Here is a 24,119-nt window from a genome sequence, read left to right on the forward strand (position 1 = left end):
GCTGTGGCTCTGGAATCATATGTAAGCCAGGCCAGGTAAGGACGGCAGATTTCTTTCCCTAAAGGGTATTTGTGAACCATATGGGTTTTTACAACAATCGATAATGGTTTCATAGTCACTGTTGCAACCAGGTGAGAAAGGGGTCTAGGGTTCCCTCACAGCCTTACCATACAGGGTTTAATTTTAAACAGACCATGTATGTAGCTCCCCCTTAGTGAATCCTTGTTCACTGCTTTCCAATTATAAGGCAAAGAAACCAGCCAAACAGATTTTCTTAGGTTTAAAGAAGAAAGGTTGAAATTTATTAAACTTGAACTCTAATTCGGGTAACTCCTATGGATACAAGATATGCCCATGCTAGTATGCATACAAGATAAACAAACATGCAGATAGAAACAGAAAAGAGCAGAGGAAGTAAAATGGAAAAGTTTGAAGCAATATCTGAAGATGGTTTTGGTTACTGTTCTTCGAGCTCGCTGTAGAGTCCTTGATTGTAGGTAGATCTTGCTTTTCGTTGGGGCACAGTATTCTTCTTAAACCTTGTTCGATGTAGGAGACTTTTCTCTCTTGAGGTTCACGTCTTCAATGGATTTGGAGTTCTGTGAGAAAGAGATGGGAGCAGTCTGGAGAAGATGTGGCGAGCCAGCCAGGAGAGATCTTTACAGTCCAGGAGCAAACAGTCTCTCTCTCTCCAACTATCTGTACAATTCAAAAAAACTCAGGTTGCCCAGCAGGTTAGTCATGTGACTAGCTGGTTTGACCACATCTGTTTGTGGATTCGGTCATCTTAGCAGTCATCCAGGAATGTGAGTTTTCTCACCTTCAATGTCTGATGATCAAAGTCCATTGTGGGTTGAATGTGTCAGGGAATGGTCCTTTGTCTCCACAAGCACTGTCTGTTAATGTGTAAATGTTTTTTCCAGCCACGGCTGATCTGTTGAACAAGTCATTTCCTCGCTCCAGCATTAGTTTAAAATCAATGTCTGTATGACAAAATTAATATGCCTCATTCTTGGTAGGTGGGGGGTTTGCATGACAGTCACCATTAGGCTCGCTTTTTAATTCCAGATTTTTATTAAATTCAAATTTCATCTTCTGCTGTGGTGGGATTCAAACCTCTGTCCCCAAAGCATTTGCCTATGCCTCTGGCTTATTAGTCCAGTGACATTATCATTGCATTACTGCTTCCTCACCTGCTGCTGAACCCATGCTCAACATTTTAACTGTGCAAGGAAGGCATTAGCTAGGACATTGAGCTCCAAGATGGTAGAGCTGGCATCAAATCAGCATTGTACACTGATTGACATCATGATCTGCATTCTCTGAGCACTTCCAGCGGCTGTTCACTGCATGTATGTTAATGCCCTCACTAATATGGCATCCAGCGCAACTCACCTCAAAAGTTTGCATGTGTCACAGACACATTTTTGGCATTGAACAGCACCTGTAGTGCCAAAACAACAGGTTCTATCAATCCACATTTTGCACCACATGTGTCCTGCTATTTTATGAACAATGTTTTGACAAGAAACACAAATGACATTAACATCAATAATATTTTATTGAGAAATGTTGGTGGAAGAAGATTTAATGGCCACTTTAATGGTTCCTCATTGAACCCTGGTGGAGGTTGTTGTTCACTGAATGGGGATCTAGCATGCAACAATTTCATGCCTGCAGCAAACATCACTGCTCTGGAATTTTCTGCAAGTTATTTAAGTTTTAGTGGAACACCTACATTGGCTAGATCTTCCATGTGCATTAAATTAGTGTTTTGCCATGGGTTATTTGTAAATCATTTACCAATTAATGGAGCTATTTTCCACTCAAGTCTGAAGTATAATGTGTGCCACTCACCAATATTAAGCCATGAAACAGCCACTACTGCATAATGCAACATGTGAATGGATAACAGCCAGATCAATAGTAATGAAATTCAGCAAACATGAAAATGTAAGTATAATAACCAGGCAGTATTAACAAAAGCTTACAGGTATATAGCACCTTTAACGTAAATAAGCATCAGAAGGTGTCTCATAAATAAGGGAAATAAATCCAAAGCCAAAAAGGAGAGGTTTGGAAAAGTCCCGGTTGAAGAGCTGGCTTTGAAAAACATTTTTAAGGGAGGAAGAAGAGATGGAAAGGTGCAGAGAAGTCTAGGGCAGGGGAAGTCCAAGAATTCTTTGTGAGGCTTGGAGCAGCACTCGTGATTGTGTTTGAGGAAAGACTAGCACAGGATCAAGGAAGTGGGATCTAAGTGGGCAGAAGCTGAATCACAGAAGGCGAGACTGTATACTAGCTTTTCTGTAAAGGACTCAATGCTGACTTCAAGAGTCCATGCTACCATGGAAGGGTAATGGGCTAATGCAGGTAATAATAGGTACACTGAACAACCTGCCAATGAGCTTGCTTGCTGAATCCAGCTCCAACTTGTGGTAGGGCTTCATACAAAGCTTGGAGATCATGCTGCCCAATATAGAGAGAATGGTCAGCTCCATGACCATGGTGTCCATCAAGACAGAGCCTCTGCTGACAGCTCTCACACAAGCTCATACGGTTGCCATGGAAGCTTAAACAGCTGTCATTTGGCTGTAGAGGCCAGTGTTAACAGGGACTGCCAGAGCATCACATAACTTCTGCACTCTGGTCTTGCACAAAATGTAGGAGTGATGAAGCGCAATCTCAGGAGAATAGCCTTGGCTCCTTGGGAGAGGCACCTGCTGTTTTCTCTCAGGAGGACAGAATGCCTGCTCCCCAGCCCCTCATTTTCCCAGTGCACTTGTTAGTACCACACAACCCGCTGATCTGATCCATGTCAAGATGCTGTAGTCTGCAGTTGGACCCTCAAGGCCGAGAGCTGCTCGAGGTTACCTGCCAGGGCTGTCTGAAGTATCCTCAATGGCAATTCAGCAGCCTTCCACCTCCCAAGCTGTAGTCACAGGGGATACACCTCATAGACACTAAGATAAGTAAACGAGCACATAAGATAAGCACAAAGTGGTTTCACAAGGGTGATTCCAAATTATTCTTGTTAAATATTTGATATGGATTGAATTGGATAAATTGTTTTCTGGTATGGATTGGGTGTTGGTGTTATATTTTTAGTGGACAGAGCAAGACCCATTAGGCTGAACTTAAGAAAGACAATGGAAAGGAGATAGTATGGTCGATGGTGACCATGATTGCAGGAGTGTTGGTGTATCGGGGATTGGAGGGATGGTTTAGATGAACCATTCTTGGATGAGCTGCTGTCTGTGAGTTCTGACTTGTCAGATGATTCCTTCTGTAGCATTTAACACCCGTAAGGGACACAAAGGAAATTAATTTTAGGAGGGTACAGTCTATTGTGAATCAAAACACTTGATTAGCAATAGCAGTAGGTCTTTTAAATAATCAGAATGTCTGAAGATAACAAAAGCTCAGCTCTAAAAGGGTTCTATCTCATTACCAACCTTATAGCTTTCCTCCAATTTCATGTCTCAAAGATACCACAATATGTCTGTTCAGAGTAACAGAGCTTCCTCCTTATGCCAACTGATGGGCCAATGCTAGCCATTCATCCACCTGTGGCAGTCCTTTGCCTCTGGTTGTTCATAAGCTTCTCCGATGTAAAGAACATAAAGTTTTAAATGTGCTACAAATGTTACACAGCTGTGTTTATACATAGGTGCCTACAAACATTCACCTGTAGACATGCAATCAGTTGCAGACATTGTACCAGTGGCTTCATTTCTCATTCAGACATTGCATTAACTGTGATATGGGACTGTACAATGGTAGGAATGTAGGTGTAACTATGAAGAGGGATGCTAATGGTCTGTTGCACTTACTAACCATCTCCATCGTTTCTTTTTTTACTTGACATGGTTGTGGATGGTACGGAGGCGAGTCATGCTTTCAGCATTATCTCAGTATCTGCATGAGTACTTGTGCCTTCACTAATCTTGGTCAAACTTGTGAGATTATTAAAATGGTTTCAGCACTGAAAACCCATTTGTGGTGTGGAAGACTTGGCACTGATTGACAAAGCCACCTCCCTCCAGGTTTCCCACATTCTTTTTCTTAAGCATTATTCATTGAATGCCAAAGAGCCTTCTTGCTCTTAACCCTACCAATATAACCTTTAATGTAGCTGGTGTTGGGGAATGAGCCCGGCCAGGTGGTTGAAGTTTCAGTAGGGGACTACTTTGGGAATAGTGATCACAATTCCGTAAGCTTTAAAATACTCATGGACAAAGCCGAGAGTGGTCCTAAAGGAAGAGTGCTAAATTGGGGGAAGGCCAACTATACCAAAATTCGGCAGGAGCTGGGGAATGTAGATTGGGAGCAGCTGTTTGAAGGTAAATCCACATGTGATATGTGGGAGGCTTTTAAAGAGAGGTTGATTAGCGTGCAGGAGAGACATGTTCCTGTGAAAATGAAGGATAGAAATGGCAAGATTAGGGAACCATGGATGACAGGTGAAATTGTGAGACTAGCTAAGAGGAAAAAGGAAGCATACATAAGGTCTAGGCGGCTGATGAAAGACGAAGCTTTGAAAGAATATCGGGAATGTAGGACCAATCTGAAACGAGGAATTAAGAGGGCTAAAAGGGGTCATGAAATATCTTTAGCAAACAGGGTTAAAGAAAATCCCAAAGCCTTTTATTCATATATAAGGAGAAAGAGGGTAACTAGAGAAAGGATTGGCCCACTAAAGGACAAAGGAGGAATGTTATGCTTGGACTCAGAGAAAATGGGCGAGATTCTAAACGAGTACTTTGCATCGGTATTCACCGAGGAGAGGGACATGACGGATGTTGAGGTGAGGAACAGATGTTTGATTACTCTAGGTCAAGTCGGCATAAGGAGGGAGGAAGTGTTGGGTATTCTAAAGGGCATTAAGGTGGACAAGTCCCCAGGTCCGGATGGGATCTATCCCAGGTTACTGAGGGAAGCGAGAGAGGAAATAGCTGGGGCCTTAACAGATATCTTTGCAGCATCCTTAAACACGGGTGAGGTCCCGGAGGACTGGAGAATTGCTAATGTTGTCCCCTTGTTTAAGAAGGGTAGCAGGGATAATCCAGGTAATTATAGACCGGTGAGCCTGACGTCAGTGGTAGGGAAGCTGCTGGAGAAGATACTGAGGGATAGGATCTATTCCCATTTGGAAGAAAATGGGCTTATCAGTGATAGGCAACATGGTTTTGTGCAGGGAAGGTCATGTCTTACCAACTTGATAGAATTCTTTGAGGAAGTGACAAAGTTGATTGATGAGGGAAGGGCTGTCGATGTCATATACATGGACTTCAATAAGGCGTTTGATAAGGTTCCCCATGGTAGGCTGATGGAGAAAGTGAAGGCGCTTGGGGTCCAAGGTGTACTAGCTAGATGGATAAAGAACTGGCTGGGCAACAGGAGACAGAGAGTAGCAGTGGAAGGGAGTTTCTCAAAATGGAGACGTGTGACCAGTGGTGTTCCACAGGGATCCGTGCTGGGACCACTGTTGTTTGTGATATACATTAATGATTTGGAGGAAAGTATAGGTGGACTGATTAGCAAGTTTGCAGATGACACTAAGATTGGTGGAGTAGCAGATAGTGAAGGGGACTGTCAGAGAATACAGCAGAATATAGATAGATTGGAGAGTTGGGCAGAGAAATGGCAGATGGAGTTCAATCAGGGCAAATGCGAGGTGATGCATTTTGGAAGATCCAATTCAAGAGTGAACTATACAGTAAATGGAAAAGTCCTGGGGAAAATTGATGTCCAGAGAGATTTGGGTGTTCAGGTCCACTGTTCCCTGAAGGTGGCAACGCAGGTAAATAGAGTGGTCAAGAAGGCATACGGCATGCTTTCCTTCATCGGACGGGGTATTGAGTACAAGAGTTGGCAGGTCATGTTACAGTTGTATAGGACTTTGGTTCGGCCACATTTGGAATACTGCGTACAGTTCTGGTCGCCACATTACCAAAAGGATGTGGATGCTTTGGAGAGGGTGCAGAGGAGGTTCACCAGGATGTTGCCTGGTATGGAGGGCGCTAGCTATGAAGAGAGGTTGAGTAGATTAGGATTATTTTCATTAGAAAGACGGAGGTTGAGGGGGGACCTGATTGAGGTGTACAAAATCATGAGAGGTATAGACAGGGTGGATAGCAAGAGGCTTTTTCCCAGAGTGGGGGATTCAATTACTAGAGGACACGAGTTCAAAGTGAAAGGGGAAAAGTTTAGGGGGGATATGCGTGGAAAGTTCTTTACGCAGAGGGTGGTGGGTCCCTGGAACGCGTTGCCAGCGGAGGTGGTAGATGCGGGCACGATGGCGTCTTTTAAGATGTATCTAGACAGATACATGAATGGGCAGGAAGAAAAGAGATACAGAACCTTAGAAAATAGGCGACATGTTTAGAGAGAGGATCTGGATCGGCGCAGGCTTGGAGGGCCGAAGGGCCTGTTCCTGTGCTGTAATTATCTTTGTTCTTTGTTCTTTGTAGCTTCTGTGAATCTTGGGGTTTTTATCATTACAGACACGACTGATGGTGCTTCTACTTCTACCATCACTATTTTGCCTTCCGGTTAACTCCATATCTCTCTCTCATCCACTTGCAGAGCTTCTGGCCACTTCAGCTGCAGCATCCTGTTGTCGCTAGCTCCAACTTCTCTCTATCCCAGCGGTGGAAGCCTAGTCAGCAATGGGATTCTGCATCCAGCGCATTTTGCATACACAGTGAGGCCTCCCCAGATACCATATAGCACATATGCATTTAAGGGGAAGCTAGAATAGCACTTGAGGGAGAAACAAATAAAAGAATAGAAGAAAATTGAAGAAAGGAAAATAGAAGGATAGAGGAAATAGAAAATAGGGTGAGATGAAGAGGGATGAAAGGAGGTTTCATTCGAGCGTAAACACCAGCACAGAGCAGTTGGAGTCAATGGCCTGTTTCTATGCTGTAAATTCTATGCATTTCTATATCATGTAAGATACCGACAAGATCACCTGTTAGGTACAAGTCCTGCTATTACTCTAAGGCTGCAGAAAAATTTTGCCTGCTATAATTGATCTTGTGATAAAAACAAAAAGTGCTGGAAATATTCAGCAGCTGTCAGCATCTGTGGAGAGAGAAAAACAGATGAAAGGTCATCGACCTGAAACATTAACTCTACTTCTCTCTCCACTGATGCTGTCACACCTGCTGAGTATTTCCAGCACTTCTTGTTTCTATTTCAGATTTCCAGCATCCGTAGTATTTTGCTTTTCATATTGATCTGGTGACAGTTGATGAAATAAGCACTTACATTTAATACTGGTAGTCATGCTTTTTGGCATTGATGAATCAACAGCAGCTGAAATATACAGAAAAAGACAATGAACATTTTTTGAATTACTCTATATGCATGGCACTTAATCTATGACAGTAAACATTCATTTCTGTTATAATCCACTTTTATAAAAAAAACAAGTGCATACACACACTCTGACTGAGATTTTGTCAGAGTGCAGTGCCCCCAAGAACAGTCCAGAAATCCAGGGGCAACCCCACCTCAGCTGTTTCTGGGAGCACTGAACAGATTTTACCTCCATCAGACAGCTAAAGAGGTGCCATCCATTTAAGGAACAAGATCCGCCTCCAGGAGCTGCCGGCCAATCAAAGGGTTAGCAGCTCTTCAGTCCCAGCAGTCCCTTCAACCCCAGGAGCGGTGGCCACTGCCTGGACTGCACCCAGCCCAGAGAAGCAGCATGGACGTTGCTCTCGGACCAAGGTGAATGGGGTTGGAGTCCCTGGAGCCAGTAAAGCAGGCCTCAGTGAGCGGGGGTGGGGGGAGGGTTTTTTAAATTATTCGTTCATGGGATGTAGGCGTCGCTGGCAAGGCCAGCTTTACTCCCATCCCTAATTGACCTTGAGAAGGCGGTGGTGAGCTGCCTTCTTGAATCACTGGGATCCATGGGGAATAGGTACACCCACATTGCTGTTAGGAAGGGAGTTCCAGGATTTTGACTCAGCGGCAGTGATGGAACGATGATATAGTTCCAAGTCAGGAAAGTGTGTGGCTTGGAGGGGAACCTGCAGGAGGTGGTGTTCCCATGCATCTGCTGCTCTTGTCCTTCTAGGTGGTAGAGGTCGCAGATTTGGAAGGTGTGGTCGAAGGAGCCTTGGTGTGTTGCTGCAGCGCATCTTGTAGATGGTACACACTGCTGCCACTGTGAATCAGTGGTGGAGGAAGTGAATGTTTGTGGATGGGCTGCCAATCAAGTGAGCTGCTTTGTCCTGGATGGTGTCGAGCTTCTTGAGTGTTGTTGGAGCTGCACCCATTCAGGCAAGTGGAAAGTATTCCATCACACTCCTGAGTTGTGCCTTGTAAATGGTGGACATGCTTTGGGGAGTCAGCACGTGAGTTACTTGCCAAAGGATTCCTAGCCTTTGACCTGCTAATGTAGCCACTGTATTTATATGGCTACTCCAGTTCAGTTTCTGGTCTATGTTAACCCCCAGGATGTTGATAGTGGGGGATTCAGCGATCATAACTGAATGTCCAGGGGAGATGGTTCAATTCTCTCTTGTTGGAGATGCTTATTGCTTGGTACTTGTGTGGCACGAACGTTACTTGCCACTTATCAGTCCAAGCCTGGAAATTGTCCAGGTCTTGCTGCATTTCTACACACACTGCTTCAGTATTTGAGGAGTCGCGAATGATACTGAACATTGTACAATCATCAGCGAACATCCCCACTTCTGACCTTATGACTGAAGGAAGGTCATTGATGAAGTAGCTGAGGTTGGGCCTAGGACACTATCCTGAGGAACTCCTGCAGTGATGTCCTGGAGCTGAGACGATTGACCTCCAACAACTACAACCATCTTCCTTTGTGTTAGGTACGACACTAACCAGCAGAGAGCTTTCCCCCTGATTCCCATTGACTCCAGTTTTGCTAGGGCTCCTTGATGACAGACTCACTCAAATGCTGCCTTGATGTCAAGGGCAGTCACTCTCATCTCACCTCTGGAGTTCAGTTCTTTTGTCCATGTTTGGACAATGGCTGTAAAAAGGCCAGGAACTGAATGGCCCCGGCAGAACCCAAACTGAGTGTTACTGAGCAGGTTATTGCTGAGCAAGTGCCGCATGATAGCACTGTCGACAACACCTTCCATCACTTTACTGATGATCGAGAGTAGACTGATGGGGCGGTAATTGGCCGGGTTGGACTCGAGCTGCTTTTTGTGTACAGGACATACCTGGGCAATTTTCCACGTTTCCAAGTAGATGCCAGTGTAGCTGTACTGGAACAGCTTGGCTGGGGCACAGCACGTTCTGGAGCACAGGTCTTCAGTACTATTGCTGGAATGTTGTCAGGGTCCATAGCATTTGCAGTTTATCCAGTGCCTTCAGTCGTTTCTTGATATCACACGAAGTGAGTCAAATTGGCTGAAGACTGGCATCCGTGATGCTGAGGACGTCAGGAGGAGGCCGAGATGGATCATCCACTCAGCAATTCTGGCTGAAGATTGTTGCAAATGCTTCAGCCTTATCTTTTGCACTGATGTGCTGGGCTCCCCCATCATTGAGGATGGGGATATTTGTGCGGGGCCTCCTCCTCCAGTTAGTTGTTTAATTATCCACCACCATTCACGACTGGATGTGGCAGGACTGCAGAGCTTAGATCCGATCCGTTGGTTATGGGATCGCCTATCGCATGCTGCTTACGCTGTTTGGCATGCAAGTAGTCCTGTGTTGTAGCTTCACCAGGTTGACACCTCATTTTTAGGTATGCCTGGTGCTGCTCCCGGCATGCCCTCCGGCACTCTTCATTGATGCAGGGTTGGTCCCCTGGCTTGATGGTAATGGTAGAGTGGGGGACATGCCGGGCCTTGAGGTTACAGATTGTGGTTGAATACAATTCTGCTGCTGCGGATGGTCCACAGTGCCTCATGGATGCCCAGTTTTATGTTGCTAGATCTATTCAAAATCTATCCCGTTTAGCAAGGTGGTATTGCCACACAACATGCTGTGAAGACGGAACTTTGTCTCCACAAGAACTGTGCAGTGGTCACTTCTACCAATACTGTCATGGACAGATGCATTTGCAGCAGGCAAATTGGTGAGGATGAGGTCAAGTATGTTTTTCGTCTTGTTGGTTCCCTCTCCACCTGCCATATACCCAGTCTAGCAGCTATGTCCTTAGGTCTCGGCTAGCTTGGTCAGTAGTGGTGCTACTGAGCCACTCTTGGTGGTGGACATTGAAGTCCTCCACCCAGAATACATTCTGCACCCTTGCCACCCTCAGTGCTTCTTCCAAGTGGTGTTCAACGTGGAGGTGTACTGAATCATCAGCTGAGGGGAGTGGTAGGTGGTAATCTGCAGGAGGTTTCCTTGCCCATGTTTGACCTGATGTCATGAGACATCATGGGGGCCTGAGCTGATGTTGAGGTCACCCAGGGCAACTCCCTCCCGACTGTATACCACTGTGCTGCCACCTCGGCTAGGTCTGTCCTGCCGATGGGACAGGACATGCCTGGGGATGGTAATGGCCTTGTCTGGGAAATTGTATGGTACGATTCCGTGAGTATGACTATGTCAGGCTGCTGCTTGACCAGTCTGTGGGACAGTTCTCCCAACTTTGGCACAAGCCCCCAGATATTAGTAAGGAGGACTTTGCAGGTCAACAGGGCTGGGTTTGCCATTGTCATTTCTGATGCCTAGTTCGATGCCGGGTGGTCCGTCTGGTTTAATTCCTTATTGACTTTGTAGTGGAGGAGATTGTTGGTGAGGACAGGGGAGGTTGGATCCTGTCTCTTTAAGGGATGGCAGCTCATAAGCTGCCTGATGGCTGTAAAATCTGTTGGGGGCTCCCAGAAATGGCTAAAGCGGGGTTGCTCCCCAGCTTTCCGGCCCATCATCAGGGATACTGCCATCCTGTCAAAATCCAGGCCTCCGTGTGCATTTTCAAACAGTTTGTAACTGCTCCAGACAATGGGTGGAATTTTATACTCTCCCCTGCAGCGGGTTTGGAGGGCGGGGAGAGCATAAAATCGGGTGGGAAATTTAGTCCGGGGCAGGAAGGCCTATGAATGGACTTCGTGCCTCGTCACCAATTGAAGCCCTTAACTGGGTAATTAATCCATAATTAAGGGTCTCTTCCTACCACAGCCGCAATTACCCATGCGGCGAGCAGCCCTGTCACTGCACAGGAAGCATGACACAAAAAACTGTGTGGCTGCTTTCCGGCTGTGGAGGAGCGGGTGGGGGGGCATGGGGGAGGGGCCCCTCGATCAAAGGCACCCCCCTGCCCTTGCTGCCGACCCCACCCCAGCCTGCGACACCTACCCCGCGGGACTCCCTCCACCCTAACCTACCTTAAGCCTGGTTCCAGCACTGCTCCTTGGTGTCTGGTCACTGCAGCTACAGTAGCAGTTACCAACTTTGTGCTGGCGCTGCAGCTGCTGGCCTCTGATTGGCCTGCACCTCTGCAAGGCTGGGACTTCGGCGATGGGGTCCTAAATCCTACGGAGAGCCTGCTGCTGTCCACTTAAGTGCCTGATTGGCACTAAATTCAGCGGGCCTTCCATAGAAGAGGGTGTGTTAGGATCTTGGCATCGGTTTCCACCGATGTCGAGACCCCACCGCCAGTATAAAATTCCCCCCTATATACAGCACTTTAACACATCACTGGTGACTAGTGAAGGCCTCTTCATTCCATGAAAAGACTTTCCAAGGTTGCTTATATATAAAACTTGAGTATGGGGTCTTTCACATTTTTGGGAAAGAAAAGCATGAATACATCATCAACGTTGAGGTATTCTATTCGTGTATCCTGAGTTATACAAGCATTTACACCCAATAATTCAATAATCATCACAATCTCTGAATTTTAATGCTATAAAATATGGAACAACAGTCCAAGTAGAAGTCATTGCATCTAATGTGAATCTGATTTTGTTGACTCCACTGAGATCTATCCAAGGAAGTAGTTCAACTCTGCAGAAATGTCAGCTACAGTGCAATAGCTCTGGATCATCCATCTCATTTGAATCAAATATGTATTAAAATGTCACGATATCATGGAATTACCCCACAACTATTTATTGGTAGTAGTTAATCCTTCAGGCAGTTAGATATATCAGCGATAGGTAGACAGAATGGGCTGGCTTTTAAGAGTCCGCCACTGATCTTGGCGGTGAGCTCAAAAAATGGCAGCCCGCATGTCAAAAAGACGCTGCAATGCCCCGCGTGGTATCTCATTTAAATGGCTGAGATGGCCCACCCCCTTCAATCATGTGGAGGGGGCAGGGTGTCCTTGGCCAGCAATGGCATTAGCTGTCTGAGCACAGGCGCTGGCACCATTTTTAAAGGTGAGCCAGCCCTGCCGGCATATTTAAATTTTTAAGGATATAAACCCCTAAGATTTATCAAATATATTTCTAAGGCCCCTTTCCCACCCCCAATAACAATTACATTAAGTATTTGCCCTCCCCCCCACCCCACAAAACACTTACCTTTTAAATTTGACCTTCCCCTCCAGACTGCACAAAGTTTAAAGTTCATCCCTTCCCACCATCCTCTACACCCATTATGTTTATTTGACCCTATCCCACAACTCCTGAACTGAAAATCTTAACTTCTCCCCGCTCGCCCCCAGTGTCACACCGGCATTCCCCAGACGGGCAATTGAAGGCTTGGGAGTGCCGGCTGCCGTGCCAAAGATTGCGGTGGGCCCCGAAGATTTCAGATAAGTTTATTTAAATTTATTCAAGTAATTCATTTACATATTTAGATTCAGTTCCCGTCGCCCAAAGATGGGGGGTCCGCCACTGAGCGTTGCTGCTGCCAGGAGGATTTGGCCGGGCCTGCCCGGCATCAGCCTCAGTGGTGGGACGCTGCCGGACCCATATTCAGGCCCCCCCCTCTACGGAGGCTGATGTGGTGGGCATGGTAAAATCCAGTCCAATGTGTGTGCATCTAGGTTACACTGGCCACATATACTTTGGTGCATTAGCTTCTCCAATACTCAAAGAAATTTTAGTATCTGTAGGCTCATATAAAAGGCAAAATTCAGTATCAACCTACACATGCATAATGGTGTTCTGAGTTTTTAAAATAATTTCAAATTGGTTGCTATCTTACTATTGATGAGTAGATCCTTAATGATACTAGTGGATAAAATAAAAAAGAGTACCATAACAAAGAGGGCCGAAGGGCCTGTACTGCGCTGTAATGTTCTAATGTTCTAAAGAGATAATGTTGAATCTAGACAAGTCATTGGTTAGGCCACAATTAGAATACTGTGGTAGAATCTCTGGAGGAGTTCTTCTGACTGACCAATGTTACTGCGAAGCAAGATCTGTGGAAGACTGACAGAAATATCATAAACTGTTTATGCAATTTCACTGAGATTTCCATGGTTCTTCTGCTGAATTTACAGTGGATAACCTGGAGAACGCTCACTGAAATTCTAACCCACTGTGTCTGGTATTAGGTTCCTTACTTTAGAAAAGATGGAGACAGTACAGAACAGATTTATTAAGATGATAGCAGGGAGGAAAGGCTTTAATTATGAGTGGAAGCTAGAGAAACTGGGTCGTTATCAGTCGCACAGAAAAGATGTTCAAAATTATGTGGGGGTGGTGATAAGATTAAAAAGGGAAAAATTATTTCCAATGGTCAATATATTCCATATGTCAGTAACTGGAGAGCATAAATGTACCAAGAGAATGTGGAGAGAGGTTATTTATTTTATTTAGAGATACAGCACTGAAACAGGCCCTTTGGTCCACCGAGTCTGTGCCGACCAACAACCAACCATTTATACTAACCCTACAGTAATCCCATATTCCCTACCACCTACCTACACTAGGGGCAATTTACAACGGCCAATTTACCTATCACCTGCAAGTCTTTGGCTGTGGGAGGAAACCGGAGCATCCGACGAAAACCCATGTGGTTACAGGGAGAACTTGCAAACTCCGCATAGGCAGTACCCAGAATCGAACCCGGGTCCCTGGAGCTGTGAGGCTGTGGTGCTAACCACTGCGCCACTGTGCCGCCCTTATGAGAAGTTTTTTATGTCGAGTTGTTAGGACATGGAATATTAGGACCAGGAACTGTGGTTATAACAAAATCCATAATACCCTGTAAAAAGGAAGTGGATAAAGATACAAAAAAAGAAAAACAAGGACAGCATCTAGGGGAAGGGTGAGGGAATGGAATTATATGGAGATCTCTTTTAGAAAGTCAGTACAAGCACAATCGGCTGAACGGCCTCTTTCTGTGTTGTGAAATTCTATGATTCTGTGAAATGAAATAACTGATCATCTCATTTTCACAATAGAGATTTTAGCCTAGATTTTCTGATCAGAGTTTGCTATTTTAAGGCTGGCATTACCTATTTTAAAATATTACAATTTCATCAATCAGAAAATAAATTATTTTCTCTTTAAAATTATTTTTTGAAGTACTGATATGGAATTGGGATATTGGATGTGGAAAGGATGTTTCCGCTTGTGGCAGAATCTTGAACTAGGGGTTACCGTTTAAAAATAAGGGGTCGCCCATTTAAGAAAGAGATGAAGAGAAATTTTTTTCTCTCAGAGGGTCGTGAGTCTTTGGAGTTCTCTTCCTCAAAAGGTAGTGGAAACAGAGTGAATATTTTTAAGGCAGAGGTAGATAGATTCTTGATAAGCAAGGGGGTGGAAGGTTATCGGGGGTAGGTGGAAATGTGGAGTAATCAGTTCAGCCATGAACTTATTGAATGGCGGAGCAGGCTCAAAGGGCTGAATGGCCTACTCCTGCTCCAAATTCGTATGTTCGTATGATATATGATTATGGCTGAAGGCTATTGTATAACAAATATTTGGGCGATTTTAAATTTCAGTGTTGGCTGAAAACTGATGTTAGCAGATCAGCCACCCATTAGACACCCTGTCAATGGAAAAGAAAATGGGCACATGTATAATGGGCAACTAAGCTGCTACCACCTGTTTTAATCTACTGGTAAAAGTTAAAATCGGTCCTAATCGCTCAAATTTTCATGAACAAATGCTTAAATTCTGCTTGTTAAGTTACAGAACTACTTTCTGATACAATAGCAGTTAGCTTCAAATAATTAATTTAAAAATGTTGTGTATCTCTTCAGCAAATATTTTAGCCTTACAGCACCAAGAATAATCAATATTTGTACAATATCAGCAAAATTAAAAAAGCAAAATTTGCCCATGCAATATATTTATATCTGTTGTGTGTCTAATATATAATCTTCATTTATAACTGTAAGTGACAAGCAAACACAGATATCTGTATTTTATGTATGATACCTTTGGTTGAAAGTAGATTCTTGTAATGCATAGCCATATGATCTTGAATGATAAACTGTGTGGATAGCTTACAGGACGATCCCAAACAAAATGCTGAAGAAACAAAATTATAAATGTTGACTATTGTCCTTCACCAACAACATAATTGACCTATTGATTGAAAGTGACCTACAGCGATAATTCTTTCAATTCTATTGCACACAAGTTAAAGCAAATTGTGTGGGTTTTTTTTTCATTTCAGTGCAGATAAGGTTATTATAGTGCAGGTGATGACATGTCAGGTGTCAGTGAAAAACAACCTAACCATTCACTGGCATGACATAATCACAGCTAACACAAATACTATTTTGACACATAAAGTGATCACTTTTATAAGTTATTCTATATCAATTAAACCCCATGAGTGCAAGCTGTTTGATTTGATTTGACTTTAAAAAATGTCATCAAAGTTCGCAAGAAATCATCTGTTACAGCATTGTAATGCCATAGTGAATCGGTCCGCCTTCTGCCAAAGTGAGTTTTCAAATAGAATAGCAACAGGGGTACTTGTTTTATGAACTTATGGTAAGAGAAATCTATTTTCTGTTCATTTGCGTATTTCATGCAAAGTAAACCAGATGGTTAAAACAAACCAGATTTTCAATCATGTCTTATCCTCTTGGAATTCTTTTTAGTCTGGTTTTGTTAAAGACAGGATAATACATATGGTGACAGCTGTGACATTAGAATAACTGATATATGCAACAAGGGTTCACTGTTACCAGCCCTGGATCACACTGCCGTTTGTCTAGATATTAGACAGTAAAGGTACGCTCTGCATCATATGGAACTTGAGGCCCACTTATGGCAGCGATTGCTGATACAAAAAAGATAATATCTAATGCAGAATCTGAAATTTGCAACAGGTATCTCATCAAATGCCTTCTGAAAATTCAAATGTAAACACACTCTATTTCCTTTAGCTATATATTTCTTGATTTCCTAAAAAAACTTAAATTAATTAAGCTGACTGTCCATTATTATCCTTTCTGGGTATGCTCTAATATCATCCCTAATTATGGACTTTTAAAGTTTACCACATGAAGGAAAGGTCTAATAGCCTGCAATTTCCTTGCTTATTCGTTTCCACCTTTTTGAAGAATTGTGTAGCATTTACAACTTTCCTGTCGTCCCATCTCAAAGGATTTAGCAATATAATGCGATCTACTCCCCACCATCCCAATATTTTAAGATGCATACCTGGTAACTTTTCTATCTTAGTCCCATTAAACTTTTGAATATATATCTCCAGTAGTGGCTTCTGTGTCTTCCTCATATAACTTTATAGTCTGACTTTCAGCTTCTCTGTAAAAACAGATGCAAAATACTTAAGTGTTTTTGCCTTTATTTTCACTCACAAGTCGTGCCACCTGTTCTTTGATTATCCTTTATTTATGTAATTAGATTTGCTCTCTGGATGCAACCAACACTGGAAGGGCTGCATTTATTGCCCATGCCTAGTTACCTTGAGTTGGTGCTGATGTGCCATCTCCTTGTGGTTATTGTGCTCCCATGAAGGTGCTAGATCGGGAATTCCAGGATACTGACCAGGATATTGATGTTTCTTGTGTGCTGGACAGCCAAATGTGCAAGAAGTGTTGTCAGCTGGAGCAGCTCAAGCTCTGGGTTTCAGAGTTTGATCAGCAGCTGGCGCCACTGCAGTGTATCTGCGAGGTTGAGAGTTTCATAGACAGCATGTTTCTGGAATGGTCAGCCCGCAGCTTAAGGGTATACAGCCAGAGAGGGAATGGGGGACCGCCAGGCAATCAGGAAAGACCATGTAGGTAGTGCAGGAGTCCCCGGAGTGCATTATGCTCTCTTAACAGTATACTGCTGAGAGTGGTGGTTCCTCTGGCGAGTGCAGCCACAGCCAAGTCCGTGGCACCACAGGCGGCTCAGCTGTAAAGGGGGGGAAGGAGGAAGATTGGGAAAACAATAGTGATAGGGAATTCTGTAGTTACGGGAACAGGCAGGTGTTTCTGCAGTTGCAGACATGAATCCAGGATGGTATGTTGCCTCCCTGCTGCCAGGCTCAAGGACGTCACTGGGTGGCTGCAAAGCACCCTGAGGTGGGGGGGAGGGTGAACAGCCAGTGGGTGTGGTCCATATTGGTACCAATGACGTAAGTAGAAAGAGGAATGAGATGCTGCAGGCAGATTTTAGGAAGCTAGGAAAGAAACTAGCAAGCAGAGCCTCAAAGGTATTAACCTCCAGATTACTCTGGTGCCATGCACTAGTGAGTATGGAAATAGGAGTTCAAAGCAGATGAATGCATGGCTGGACAGGTAGTGCAGGAGGGAAGATTTTAAATTCCTGGCGCATTAGGACTTATGCAGGCCAGACAGGTTGCACCTGAACAGAGCTGGGACCAATGTCCTTGAGAGGCAGTGTGCCAGTGCTGTTTGGGAGGGAACCAGGAGGTAACATGAGAGAGGAAAAACAAGGCTCACAAAGAATTGGGAGGGATAGATAGCAGTAGAGCGGTGGTTCATCCATGGACCAGTTAGGTGGGGAAAAAGACCCAGCAGACCATGCCGGTCCTACCCCACCCGCTTTCACTTGCCACCGCAAAAAGAACTCATCAGAATTAATGGGAAGAAAGGCGTTGCTTTTGACGAGGCACCAATGAGGTGATGTCAGGTTCCAAGCTGGAGAGCTTCAGTCTCATGTTGGTCTCCATGTTCAGCTGGATCCTTGACTTTGTTTTCATCCCCACGAGTGCTGAAATTCAATCTCTCAATTGTATGTTGTAACAGTAACATAAATCTTGCCTATAAAACTACACTGTTGTTGCTTGCACTTATGATAACTTGTGTTGCGTGCGCGGGAGCTAGTCTGGTTGGGCTGGATTTTTGGCGCGGTCTGCACACCAAGGAGCCGTTGCGTTCTCCCACGCAGCAGCTCATTTAAATATCCGGGATGGCCCAAACTCCCCAATCATGTGGAGGGGGTGGGCTGTCCATCCCCGGCAATGGCATAAGCTGCCTGTGTGCAGGTGCCATTTTTTAAGGGCATCCAGTCCTGCCGGTCAATTTGAATTTTTAAAGCAGTATCCCCCCAAATTTATGCAATAAATTTCGAACGCCCCTTTCCCACCCCCCAAATAACAATTACATTAACTATTTGCCCTTCCCCTCCAAAACACTTACCTTTTAAATCTGACCTTCCCCCAACAGACTGCACAAAGTTTGAAGTTCTCCCCTTCCCACCATACCCTACATCCATTACGTTTATTTGACCCTGTCCTTCCCCACCCCACACTGAAAGTCTTAACTCCTCCCTCATCCCCACCAATGTCATGCCGGCTGTGCCCAGATGGGGATTTGAAGGCACGGGAGTGCCGGCTGCCACGCCGACGATGATGGCGGGCCCGAAAGATTTAAGGCATGTTGATTTAAATTTATATATGTCAGTAATTTAAATATTTAACTGCAGGTCCCATCACCCTGCGGTGGGAGGTCGCCACAGAGCCTGACCACCTGGCCAGGCCCTCCTGGCATCGGCCTCCTTGGTGGGCCTCTGCCTGAACAATCTTCCACCAACCTCCCACCTGCCACAGAGCCCGCATTGTGGCCTTGGTAAAACCAGCTCTTTGTGTGGCATCATGCAAGTGGTGGGGTTGAGGGTTCTGGCCCATTCACTCGTATGGCCTTGCCGTGGCATTGCGCATCAGTGGCTTGCATTTTGGACCAGTCTTCAGACCACCTGGAAGACCCTTGCAGACCACACTTTGAGAACCATTTCCCGAGAGTAAGAAATAGTCAGGTATTAGGTGGGGGCCAGAGTAAGAGGGAATGCAATAAGGTCTATATTAGGTTAACAGTTCATGATGTGAACGCATGGAGTGTGGTAAATAAGGTTGGTGAGCTGCAGGTGGAACAGCCATGTGGGAATACGGTGTTGTGGGGATAACGGAGACCTGGCTCAAAAATGGGCAGGAGTGGGAACTAAATATTCCTGGATACAAGGTGTTCAGGAAAGATAGTGAGGAAAGAAAGGAGGAGGGGTGACAGTATTGATTAAGGAAAATATTACAGTGCTGGTGAGAGAGGATGTCCTGGAGGGGTCAAGGACAGAATCTATTTGGTTCGAGCTAAGAACTAACAGAGGTGCCATTACACTAGTGGGTGTATTCTATAGGCCAGCAACTAGTAGAAATGTATAGAGGAACAAAGTAGCAGGGAAATTACAGATAGCTGCAAAAATGAAAGAGTAAAGAGGGACTTAACTATCCTAATATAGACTGAGATAGTAACAGAGTAAAGGACAGAGAAGGAGAAGAGTTTCTGAAGTGTGTTCAGGAGAATTTTCTAGATCAGTATGTTTCCGGCCCAACAAGGAAGATGGTATTGCTGGATTGTTCTAGGGAATGAGGTGGGTCAAGTGGAACAAGTTTCAGTGGGGGAACATTTAGGGGGCAGTGATCATAGTATCATAAGGTTTAGGTTGGCTATGGAAAAAGACAAGGAGCAATCGAAATACAAGTAATTAATTGGGGGAGAGCTAATTCCATTGGGATGAAAACTGATCTGGCCCAGGTAAATTGGAATCAAAGATTGGAGGCAAAACTGTAACGGAACAATGGTCTGTCTTGACAGAGGAGATAGTTCTGGTACAATCGATGTACATTCCCACGAAGGAAAAAGGTAGGACAAACTAAGCCTGAGCTCCCTGGATGATGAAAGAGATAGAGAGTAAGATGAAGCAGAAAAAGGGTGCATATGATAGAACAACAACAACAAGAAATGCTGGAATCACTCAGCAGGTCTGGCAGCATCTGTGGAAACAGAAGCAGAGTTAACGTTTCGGGTCAGTGACCCTTCTTCGGAAGAAGGGTCACTGACCCGAAACGTTAACTCTGCTTCTCTTTCCACAGATGCTGCCAGACCTGCTGAGTGATTCCAGCATTTCTTGTTTTTGTTTCAGATTTCCAGCATCCGCAGTATTTTGCTTTTATGCATATGATAGATGTCAGGGTGATAATACAAGTGAGAACCAGGCTGAATATCAAAAGTTCAGAGGGGAAGTGAAAAAAGAAATGAGAGATGCAAAGGCAGAGTATGAGAAGAGGTTAGCAACTAACATAACAGGGGATCCAAAAGTCTTCTGTAGGCAAATAAATAGTAAAAGAGTGGTAAAAGGAGGAATGGGGCCAATTAGGCACTGGCCATAATCTTCCAATCCTCCTTTGATACAGGTGTGGTCATAGAGGACTGGGGAATTGCAAAAGTTACACTCTTGTTCAAAAAAGGGAATAAGGATAAGCCCAGCAACTACAGGCCAGTCAGTTTAACCTTGATGGTGGGAAAGCTTTTAGAAATAATAATCAGGGACAAAATTAACAGTCACTTGGACAAATGTGGGTTAATTAAGAAAAGCCAGCATGGATTTGTTAAGGGCAAATTGTGTTTAACTAAATTGATTGACTTTTTTGATGAGGTAACAGAGGGGGTTGTTGAGGGTAACATGGTGTACATGGACTTTCAAAAGGAGTTTGATAAAGTGCCACATAATGGGCTTGTCAGCAAAGTTAAAACCCATTGAATAAAAAGGACAGTGGCAGCATGGATACAAAGCTGGTTGAGTGACAGGAAGCAGAGAGTCAGGGTGAACAGCTGTTTTTCGCACTGGAGGAAGGTATACAGTGAGGTTCGCCCCATGGTTGGTATTAGGACCGCTGATTTTCTTGATCTATATTAATGGTCCAGACTTGGGTGTCCAGGGCACAATTTCAAAATTTGTGCATAATACAAAACTTGGAAGTATTGTGAACTGTGAGGAGGATAGTGATAGACTTCAAAAGGACATAAGCTGGTGGATTGGACATGTGACAGATGAAATTTACTGCAGAGAAGTGTGAAGTGATACATTTTGTTAGGAAGAATGAGGCAGCAATATAAAGTAAAGGATATAATTTTAAAGGGGTTTCAGGAGCAGAGGAACCTGGAGATATATTTGCACAAATCGCTGAAGGTGGCTGGGCAGGTTGAGAAAGCAGTTACTAAAGCAAATGGGATTCTGGGATTTATAAATAGAGTACAAAGCAAGGTGAACCTTTATGGTTCAGCCTCAGTTGGAGCATTGTGTCCAGTTCTGGGCACCACACTTTAGGAAGGATGTGAAGGCATTGGAGAGGGTGCAGAAAGGATTTATGAGAATAGTTCCAGGGATGAGGGATTTCAGTTATCTGTATAGATTGGAGAAGCTGGGCTGTTTTCCTTCGAGAAGAGAAGGTTGCAAGAGGATTTGATAGAGGTGTTCAAAATCATGAGATGGCTGGACAGAATAGATAGGAAGAAACTGTTCCCATTGACAGAAGGATTAAGAACCAGAGGACACCGATTTAAGATAAATGGCAAAGGAATCAAAGGCGATATGAAGAAAAACTTTTTTACACAGTGAATGGTTAGGATCTGGAATGCACTGCCTGAGAGTGCGGTGGAGGCAGATTCAATTGTGGCTTTCAGAAAGAAATTGGATAATTATCTAAAGAGAAAATATTTACAGGATTATGGGGAAAAGGCAGGGGAGTGGGACTAACTGAGTTGCTGTTGCAGTGAGCTGGCACAGACATGGCAGGCTGAATGACTTTTTTCTGTGCTGTAACCATTCTATAATTATATATATGCCACATAATTTCCCTCCTGAATGCCTCTATGGATGCTGCTCCACAACTGACAGATTTGTGCAATGTCCTCTATGGTGACTGGCTCTCTGACCCTTTTCCTTCATTCCTCTGGAGAAATATCTGGCCTTCAATCAGTTCAGATTGGTAATTCATCATGTGGCGAACAGCAGGTGGAAACACAGATGCTTTCACAAAACTACATAAAATAAAAACAAATCATAATGAATTAATGCACGCAATGTTCACCTACACAAAAATCCACTCTGACGCTCTAACTCTGGTGATGACGTTTTTAATTTTAACGAATAACCAACTTTCATGAGCATTAAAAAAAGGTTTTAAATGAATTTTACTGGTGTGTTGGCAAAATGGTACGAGGTTAGATTCTTGATATGGTTTAACACTACTTCCCCAAATAAGGGACTACCCAGTTATATCGTTTTACATGCATATGATGTTAAAACTGTGTTGAATTGATGCAAGGATTAGTATAGCTGAGCCATTGTTGTCCTATTAGTGTTACACAGAACATTAATTCATCAATTCAAGCACACACAGGTTAATTGCTAAATCATAGCTGGCATCCATTTCAGGAAATCTTTGATGTTTTTGAAAGTTAAGGAAATCATTCATATAATTATTATTTTCCAATTTCTTAAATTAAAAATTATATACTGCTTTTTATACCTTCAGGACATTTCAAAGTGCTTTACAACCATTGAATTAATTTTGAAGTATAATCAGTGTAGAAAAACACAGCAGGCAATGTGCGCCCAGCAAAGTCTGGCAAACAGCAGTGAGATGGATGACCAAGTAATCTGTCTTCAGAGGTGCTGTCTTAGGGATGAATGTTAGCCAGGGAAACTGGAGAATTACCCTGCCCTTCTTCAAATAGTGTCATTAGATCATTTACAATCACCTGAGAGGATACATGGAGCCTCGATGTAATGTCTCATTTAATGTTTCAGTGCCACATTGAAGTGTCAATCTAGTTTATGTACTCAAGTCTTGGGTGGGACTTAAAACCTATAGTCTTTTGACTCAGAGATGATAATGCTATCACTAAGCAATGGATAACTTCTTTAATTCAACAGTTTTCTTTCATTTGAAAGTATACATTGAGACAAAAAAAATCCATAAGAACTTGAAATCTCTAAACTTCTATACTGTCAAAATTATATAAGACAGCGAAATAGAAACAGAATAGTCATAGAAGTGTAATTTTAATTAGAAATAAGCAATTCACCTGTTAAAGTCCAAAAAAAGAATTGTCTCAATAATTCAATATTAAACAAGGGTCTGTCTTCACTTCAATTCACAGCATTTTTCACTCCATTCAGTCCCTGAATAAGTTAAAACTTCTCATGGAGATAATCCATTATGAATGAATGCTCACATAATCAACAGGAAATGAAATTAAATTAATTTTTATGAATATGCAAAATCAAAATCATATTAGCAGAAGCTTGCAAGTCTTGTAACAGATCAGTTTTAGATATTAGCATAAGGTTATAGCTGCAGTCACATCTGCCATATTGCTCATCAAATACATTTATTTTCATTCAGCTTGGGATATTTACTGGGGTTTGAAGGCAGATAACAACATCAGGCAATCTTTGGATGCTTCCATTTGAGGAACCATTGGAGTTCAGTGTCTCACCTCTAAGTCAGAAGTTTGTGGGTTCATTAGTTCCATTCCAGAGATGTGAGCACAAAACTCTAGATTGAAAATCCAGTGCAGTACTGCAGCAGTTGCTGCACTCAGAGGTGCCATCTTTCAGATAAGACCTTAAGCTGAGGCCCTGTTTGCTCTTTCAGGTGAACATAAAAGATCCAATGACACTATTTCGAAGAACAGTAGGGGAGTTGTCCCTGGAGTCTTACCCAATATTTATCCCTCAAACTCATTAATACAGATTACCTGGTCATCATCACATTGCTGTTTTTGGGAAATTTGCTACTGTTTTTCCCATATTATAACCGTGACTACACTTTAAAAGTAGTTAATTGGCTGTAAAGCACTTTTGAATGCCCTGAGATCATAAAAGGCTCTATATAAAGACAGGTTTATCTTTTTTTCTAATTTAAACACATTCAAAAAATTCTATGTTAAAGGTTCAATAGAGTAAGAAAGGATTCCTGAACTTAATATTTGCACATTGCAAATCTGA

At 43.5% G+C, this 24,119-nt stretch overlaps 1 protein-coding gene across 3 annotated transcripts in view; it reads right to left on the reverse strand.

The window, feature by feature from the left end:
- The window catches only part of LOC137376119 (spermatogenesis-associated protein 7 homolog), a 181,588-nt gene that overhangs the window by 132,481 nt on the left and 24,988 nt on the right, over positions 1–24,119 (reverse strand). Inside the window, exons 1-3 of one of the 3 annotated variants that reach the window (XM_068044128.1) lie at positions 22,040–22,067; positions 15,282–15,374; positions 7,273–7,320 (exon numbers count right to left, since the gene is read on the reverse strand). In XM_068044128.1, the coding sequence (XP_067900229.1) occupies positions 7,273–7,320; positions 15,282–15,374; positions 22,040–22,052 (154 nt within the window). In that variant the 5' untranslated portion in view covers positions 22,053–22,067. Of the gene's footprint in view, positions 1–7,272; positions 7,321–15,281; positions 15,375–22,039; positions 22,068–24,119 lie in introns of those variants that run through there. The other 2 variants (XM_068044127.1, XM_068044129.1) reach the window with 2 other exon arrangements.

This window comes from Heterodontus francisci, chromosome 13 (assembly GCF_036365525.1).
Source record: "Heterodontus francisci isolate sHetFra1 chromosome 13, sHetFra1.hap1, whole genome shotgun sequence".
NCBI lineage: Eukaryota > Metazoa > Chordata > Chondrichthyes > Heterodontiformes > Heterodontidae > Heterodontus > Heterodontus francisci.